This window comes from Orbicella faveolata, unplaced genomic scaffold, assembly GCF_042242905.1.
Source record: "Orbicella faveolata isolate gen_17 unplaced genomic scaffold, um_ofav_v1 contig_15, whole genome shotgun sequence".
Lineage (NCBI taxonomy): Eukaryota > Metazoa > Cnidaria > Anthozoa > Scleractinia > Merulinidae > Orbicella > Orbicella faveolata.
Genome location: NW_028301542.1, coordinates 6,529,630 through 6,537,904, shown reverse-complemented (window position 1 = coordinate 6,537,904; position 8,275 = coordinate 6,529,630). Strand labels below are relative to the sequence as shown.

Sequence of the window (8,275 nt, the reverse complement as noted above, 5' to 3'; positions counted from 1 at the left end):
GCCGGGCCTGGCGGTTTCATTTGGGAGAAAAAAAAAATAGTTATGTACTTCCGCTTATATAAATGTAATATTTTGTTTGCTGGAAGTCTATAATTACTCAGGTACGGTTTCCGTTTAAGGCGATAAAGAGACTACACTTTCGATCCCAGCTATCTTGTGACTTTCAATTGGAACTGACATAATCGATAACGACCTGAAGTTCAATTGCAAGTTCAATTGCAAGTTAAATAAACGAAATTAATTAAGTTTCCTTTTTTTGATATTATCAATTTGACGTTAAGACCAATTTACACGCGAACGATCAAATATTTTGCCTCGGAGGCCACTAATTAATCAAGTTTCCGTTTAAGGCGGCAAAATGACTATACTTTTGATGCCGGCTATCTTGTAAAAAGAGATTCAATTGCTAGGTAAACAAACAAACTTAATTAAGTTTCTTTTTTTAACCTTATTTAATTAGACCTTAAGATTGGTTTGAATTGAACAATGATTTGCGGAATTTTACTTTCCAAGTATGGATGCGAAGAGACATCCTACATTGTAGATCTCGTCAGCTCAGTTATAAATTTCTCCCGGCTTGTGATTGGCTTAGGTGAATTTAGGGTGTGACACTTGGGTTTATAACAGCATCTCTCAGAGCTGAGGTCTCATTCACCCTGGTGATTTGGAAGAGAGCAGATCAAGAACAACAAGAGCTGTGAGACTGACATCTTACTTCACGTCTGCCACCATGGTAAGTGTTACACAGAAGAAAATGTTTTAATTCAGGTTCATAAACTCACAGATCTGACATTCTCCCCAATTTCTTTCTGCAGAGTGCGATTAAACCAGACATGAAGATCAAGCTGCGTATGAAAGGCGCTGTAAACGGGCACACGTTCGAGATTGAAGGAGAAGGAAAAGGCAAGCCTTTCGAGTAAGTAACAGTTTAAAAATTGGTTATCTTTTTCAGATTTTTTTGCATTGCTTCAAACAGCAAAATAAATTCTTTCGGTATAATTCCATTGGACAAAATTTAGTACCGAGAATTCACCTAAAGGCGAATTTCTTTCATTTCATCACAGCGGATACCGGATCCATCTTTCCTTCATTTCATCGTACAAACGTTAACTTTGAAACATTTATTTTCTACCTCTGCCCAGAAATTGATGCTCAATATTTGAACAAGAATGTTGTGGGGTTAAGAGTTTTATTTTTTCTCCCGTTAAATATGCCACTTCGTAGACTCTGTATGCCATGTATTTCCAAGTCAGGTAAAATTTAACTGAACTAAACTCTTTATTAATTACTGGGATTATATCAGATTGAAGGCCACACCCTCTGTGGCGTGATCAGACTGCTGCGTCTTAAGTTTTTGAACCTCTCCATTTCTAGTTAGTTTATCACGTGATTTTCGTCTTGTTTCTATAGTACAGTCTTTTTAATTACCGTTTTTTTTATCCTAAATCTTTTGAATTTGGTATACAGCTGAAAAAAGAGGTCGTTGGCTTTTCATGTTTGCCAAAGGAAGCACTGAAAAAGTATGCAGTATTAAAAAAAAACAGGGAAACCATAAACACAGAGGGTAAACTTACTGCAACGTTTTCTGTCGTCACGTTTACCTTTGCATATGAGCAGTTCGTTTTCTTACTGTACGTGATCTTACGTGTGTTCTTGTTTGTGTTTTAGGGGAAAACAGAATATGGACCTGAAAGTCGTAGACGGCGGACCTCTGCCTTTCGCCTACGATATATTGACAACAGTATTCCATTACGGCAACAGGGTCTTCGCCAAATACCCAGGAGATATAGCAGACTATTTCAAGCAGTCGTTTCCCGAGGGTTATTCTTGGGAACGAAGCATGACTTACGAAGACGGGGGCGTTTGCATCGCCACAAATGACATAACGTAAGTGAGAAGTAATGATGATGCCTCCTAGGAGGAAACATGTGACACTTTGATATATAAGTACACAACCACAAGAAAAGAATTTTTAAAAAAAATAATGTTTCTAGTATTATTGTCCCTCTGTGATGGCGCTCTTATATCTTAATATACAACTGTCTCTTAAATTATGTCGTCAACTATACCGTTAAATAACGTTGTTTAACGTATCTTCTCTCGGTAGCACTGACATGTCTAACTAATTTTTTTTATCAGCCTGGTTGGCGACTGTTTTCGCTATGAGATTCGATTTGATGGTGTGAACTTTCCTGCCAATAGTCCAGTTATGCAGAAGAAGACCGTGAAATGGGAGCCATCCACTGAGAAAATGTATGTGCGTGATGGAGTGCTGAAGGGTGATGTTAACATGGCTCTGTTGCTTGAAGGAGGTGGCCATTACCGGTGTGACTTCAAAACTACTTACAAGTAAGTTTGTTATCCGTTCAAATGATGACTCGGAATAAGGGATAAAATTCATAAATTCATTAAGACATAAGAGCAAGAAAAAGAGTTTGTCAACTTTTGTCACGTTAGAGTGCTTTAGAAGCTAGCAACGATTGATGTTAGTTTTCACTCATTACACAGTATCATATTTGTTATGCTTATGAAACAGTTCAATGTCACTAATCCGAGTTTGATTGCTCCATTGCAGAGCTAAGAAGGTTGTCCAGCTGCCAGAGTATCACTTTGTGGACCACCGCATTGAGATTGTGAGCCACGATAGAGATTACAACATTGTTAAGCTGCGTGAGCATGCCGAGGCTCATTCTGGGCTGCCAAAGCAGGCCAAGTAAAGGCTTAACGGAAAGCCAAGACGACAACAGCTAAAAAATTATAGTTTTAGTTTTAGTTTTGTTTTTTTTTTTTGCTGTTTTTGTTTGGAAGGCATTTACTCGATATAGTTTTTGATACTTTGATTCATAGATTGGTGTCGGGAATTGTTAGACTAGCTCTAGACTTAAGTTTGTTAAAACAAAAAAAATAAGATTTCATTTTTTTTTTCTTTTTTTGCGGGACTGCAGCATAAAGGTAGACTTTTTCAACTCAGTTGTAGACAAATGCAAGTTAGAAAACTGAAGTGAGAATAAACTTGTTGTCGAGTCGAGAGTTTGTGGAGTTTTCTTATCATAAAGTACTGGCTTTTGGAAGATTGTGCATTAAATGCAATAAGCAATCCAATATTTTTCCTTCCATCTCTTTCACTACTTTATTTTTTGTTATTTGTTTGTTTAAAACGGTAAAGTACCACAGGAATGATGGAAGATTTTAAAACGGAAATCAGTCAGTCAGTTACTCACTCACTCACTCTTGCCTTCTTTTCTTTAAAGTGCACCTAACCTCTCCTTATTTGGGCTGATTAAATTGCCTGTTTTATTTTAAGTATTGGGCTGAAAACAAAATCGGTTTTCGATCAATCTTTAACTTATTCAGTTCGTTGCGAGACTGAGCAGTGGAAAGAGTCTGTATCAGGGGAACACAGCAGCTCGAACTGTGGCATCTCAATTATTGCCTCATTTATAAAGTGTTAAAGTCACAAAACTGCTTAACAGAAAGAAAGAACGCTCACTGTTAGCATTGGAGTTTAAGGAATGTTAACGTATATGAACATACAAAAAAAAGATAATATGAAAGTAGTAACTGATATACATTGCCCGTGAAAGCAGTTCCGCACAGCCGTGCTTTGCATATTGGTAACTTAATGGGTTTGTCATCGATCATGTATGGCAATTATCTGTATCGGATCAAGGAGGCGGGCGATTTTTGTTTTCATTACAAAGAAAAGGAAATTAAATTAGGTCAAAATTTTCTGGATAATTCGCCGAATAAGAAACGTTGTTACAGTGAGACTGGTAGAACATAATTAAAAAGCGTCATGCTACTGGCCACCGGCGAAAAAGAGAAAGTTAAACTGAAACGTCTAAACATACCACCATTGAAAATTTCGCAAAGAGGTCGATGCTTATTCAGAATTCACCTGCACTGTTTTGCAGGAACGTCATATTTCGTCGACCAGAAAACATGAAAATCACAGAGAAACAAGTCCTAAGAACGCAATGCGGGATACAAAGTCCTGAAAAATGTGATTCACTGCGTCTTAAAATGTTACTATATAGCATCATCTGTATTATTTATTATACTTGAAAAACGCCATTCAACGATTACAGCATAGAAGCCGACAATTTTCCAAGAATATTTTGGGTTCCTTGGCATACCAATTAACAGACAGCCAGTAAACATTTGGGACTTTGCACTGGAGTAAGGAGGTAAGCGGGATTTTAATTATGTTTTCTCAGTAAAGTCTTTAAGTCGCGAGGAGTTAATATGTGACTAGCTTTTGCTTAAACTGGCCTCGTCAACTGCGCGTTCTTGCCCGAGATTTCTAGCCATGCCAACGGAACTCATGTGGATCAATGAGAAAGATCTGTAACGGTCTATTGCTTGGCTGCAAGAAGGTCATTTCTGTTCGAATAAAGCTATTCAATTTATATCTATAAAACGGCAAATGCGTATTCGTAGCGGTATTGTCGGATGTATAAAACAGTAAACTTCCAGGAGTAATGCCATATCTCCTTAAGTGAAATAATTGATAAACAACGAGTGACAGGTTGGTTTCGGCTCTCGATTTACTAATATCAAGAAATATCGTTTTACCTTACTAGGGGTATCGAATGGTCCCATTCAATTTAAAAGTGATTGCAAAATTTGGTCTTTGCTCGAATTACTCGCAAAAATTAAATGAATGCTCGCTTGCTCGCTTGCTCGCTTGCTCGCTTGCTTGTGGTCGTAAAATTTTTGAGTTGTTCGCATGCTCAGATTCTCGATTGCTGGAAACTTCGTGAATCGTCAGGCTTCAGTTTAGTCTGGTAATACAACTTTCAGCTTCTTTTCGTGGCGTGTTAACAACGTTGGGTTAGAAAGCTTTAGATCTCCTTGAGCGTCCACCTGCTGACTCAGATGAAGCTAAATCATGACGTAATTTGGCACAAAACAAACCATAATTGGTAGTAAGGTGCTGGGATGGTTTAAACCGCGATGAAATCTCAACGTGCTGCCTAACTAGCGCTTTCCACTTATTTCCCTGTTTTAGAGGCGTCAGCCAACTTATTTGGCTCAAAACAGCATTTTCTTTTATTATAAAATAGAGATTCAGGCTAGCGAAAAATTTACCAAGTACTCTCTGCTCGCGATCTGTATTTTCCAAAGTGCTCGTTGTCCGCAAGACAAATTTGATGACTGCTCGTATGCTCGCAAATGCTAGCAAAGACCATTGGATACTCCTCTTACTGTCCCAAAAAACTCAGTAAATTATAATTTCATGGTTGTTACAGGCCAAAGATGATACTGTATGTAAATGTTCAAACTGATGGAGCAAGGTGCATAATATTAAGTTTATGCCACTTAAACATTTTAGAAAAAGGTCAAATCAAACATTATTGGAAGCTATTAATACGTATTGAATGTCTGTAACTCTGTATATAAAGTATAACTATACTCATCAGTACACTGTATCATCCAACTATTTTCCACTAAATCTGCATGTATATAATTAGTCTGTGTGTGTGTGTGTTGTGTGTGTAGTGTGTGTGTGTGCTCTTGCATGTCTTTTTTTTCTTATTTTCTCTTCTTAGTTGACCCAAATTAACAATGACATTAAATCACTAAGGCTGACTGCCCAGTCTTATTAGCCCATTAAGGTTATTTCGGGCAGCCATGTACTATTTTTATTTCACCTTATTTTTGTTCATCTCGTGACGGGACGCACGGGACATCTACTGTAAGTACCGCAGAGAAATGGTAAGAAATTTTCCTAGCATTCCTTACATACTCTAACGAGGGTTCTTCGTCCTGCGGCCAGGGAAGGCGTCATAATCTGTTTCAGTGACATGTCGATGATATTAAATAAAAAAAAATAAACCAGGAATGGCCGATGGATTATGAGGCAAGCTTTAAAATGAAGTCACGATATTTAATTAAATGTTAACGAAAATGTCTTGTTTAGCCAATGAAAGCCATCACAATAAACTCTGAGCTTGCATCGAGATGCTTGTCCGGGCATAAAGGAGCGTTTGATTAATCAATCCAAAACAGATCTTAAAGAAGAAAAACCCAAATGATCTGGGATACTTGTCTGAGTATGTCGTGGGAGTGGGAGCCACGTGCAGTATTATCATGCTCGGCAATTGAAGTTATTGTGTAGAAAATATCGCACAATTACACAGCTGCGGGCAAAAAAAAAAAAAAAAAAGCGCAAGGAGAAACTTAGCACATGGAGCTAAGATAGATTGTCAGTGCTTTAGGTGACCATGCACGGCTACCAATAGCTTGGCCAATCGCTTGGCCAATCGCTCGTACACGCAACGAATCGTAAAAGTCCGTGAGTAACGACCTCCGAAAGAAATGAGCCCATCCCCCATTCCCTGAAAATGGAGGAACTAAGGTTCAAAAGTATAAGTACTTTTCCAATCAATAATCTGAATAACGTACGATAAACTGATGACGATTCAACTAGGGAAGGTATAGCTTATTCCAGGAGGCGTCATGAAGCGCCCTGGTAAAACAAACCCCGCAAAATTTTCATCAAGCAACAAAAATGTACTAACAGGACCTTTCCTTCAAATTGAAATTACTAAAATTGACAAATTTGCATCATTTTTTAACAGGAACCCATAAAAAGAACGTTTAATCATATTGAAATTAAAAACTCAATCAGAGCAGTTAAATATTTATAAAGCAGACTAACGTAGCAGGGCATCATGAACAGTAAAAATAGTTTAAGGTATCTTACATCACGGTCTACATATAAAGTGCCCACCCACGTGCTAGCAACATAAATCTGTACTGAAACGAAGACTTTCTAAACGATTTAAAAGAACTCAGTGTTTTTACGAATTTCACCCACAGCCTTAGAGGACTACAGCCCTGTTCTCATAGAATAAAAAAAAAATAATAATAAAAATAACAAATAAAAATAATAACAACGCGAAGAAATACTTACAGTATAAGTCATTTGCGTCCCCTCGTAGGGTGAGAGATTCTCGCCCATATCAACTTTCTTTCCTATCGTAAGTTCTCGCGCGTTTAGAGATGCGCCACTCTCGCGTTTTAGGTGCAGGGTTCCCAACCAATGCTTACCTAACATTTTAAAGATGCTACCTTTAGCCCTCCCCTAAATCTACACACGTGTATTTCGCTTGTGGAAGTCTATAGATTTTGACAGTGCTTGGATGAGAGATTTTCACCCCTATCAACTTTCTTTTCTCTTGTAAGTTCTCGCGCGTTTAGAGATGCGCCACACTCGCGTTTTAGGTGCGGGCATCCCAACCAATGCTTACCTTACTTTTTAAATCAAAGGCTCCTGTGAGCAGCTCATGGATGAATGTTTCCTTTTTGCCTCTGTTTCAAAAACGACTCTTCGTGCGAAACCTTTCTCATAAAAATGAGTTAATGAACCTGTAGGCGGAAATCATATGAATGGTTTTGTACTTAGACTCGTTTTGACACAGAGGCAAAAGGCAACTCGGAAATGGCCTATTGGATGAATGTAGAAAACGTAGTTGAATATAAAGAGAAGAGGAATTGATCATTGTAGAGTTGTTCTTGGTACCGCAGTGGAAAACAGGAAAAGAAACATCAGTTGGTCAAACGTGATGGATAGGTTTTGATGTCCGAATATGGTTGTTTATTGACACCCTTTAGGTGGTTGAATTCGTTCTCTGGTAAAATTGTTTATAATAAGTAATTATTTATTACATGTTTGAAATAGATCTCAACAGCTAGAGCACAACAACAAAAATCAAGTTTAACACTGCTTTTACCAGGAACATCTTCTTTCTTTTTAAGTCCACTGAAATACTGACTACCATAATGTAGCACATAAAAGCTAAGAGGAGACATTGTAGCCAACAGTCTCCTATACATGTACATGCAGATCAGATTATACATTTTTTGGCTGAGTTATAAATGACATAATCTTAACAGCAGCAGGACACACATGTAGTAGAAGTACAGCATGATAACAACCATTTTAAGAATTGAATGAAAATTCAACAGGTATAAGCTGAAACAGTTAGGATAGCTTATACTATAATAAACATTGCAAGATTTGTATTCAATTAATAGAGAAAGTGATTAACATATTCTATTTTTGTGTTCCTTTATGATGCAGTCTAGTATTTTCCTTTAATTGTAGTCCTAATATAAAAGACTGATGTTTCTCTACGTGTATATGTTCATGTATATGAACATGATATGGAGCTGCTAATTTTAAGTTGAAGTTGTTACTATTTCTGTATTCCACTGTAAAGCTGTAGGTTCTGAGTTAAGTTTTGACACATGTAGTGACATAAGGTGG

At 37.5% G+C, this 8,275-nt stretch overlaps 1 protein-coding gene across 1 annotated transcript; it reads left to right on the top strand.

The window, feature by feature from the left end:
• Nucleotides 1-638: 638 nt before the first annotated feature.
• On the top strand, nucleotides 639-3,028 carry LOC149113276 (GFP-like fluorescent chromoprotein cFP484). The gene is made up of 5 exons (XM_089288222.1): nucleotides 639-733; nucleotides 816-916; nucleotides 1,669-1,887; nucleotides 2,140-2,349; nucleotides 2,576-3,028. Exons 1-5 carry the CDS (start codon nucleotides 731-733, stop codon nucleotides 2,715-2,717), a joined length of 675 nt encoding a protein of 224 aa, XP_089144348.1. The 5' UTR covers nucleotides 639-730; the 3' UTR covers nucleotides 2,718-3,028.
• Nucleotides 3,029-8,275: the final 5,247 nt, after the last annotated feature.

Bases quoted from the DNA above. Each gene is read 5' to 3' on its own strand.
- LOC149113276 (XM_089288222.1), top strand. The intron at 917-1,668 runs GTAAGTAACAGT...TTTGTGTTTTAG, and splicing joins GGAAAAGGCAAGCCTTTCGA to GGGAAAACAGAATATGGACC. The intron at 2,350-2,575 runs GTAAGTTTGTTA...GCTCCATTGCAG, and splicing joins GACTTCAAAACTACTTACAA to AGCTAAGAAGGTTGTCCAGC.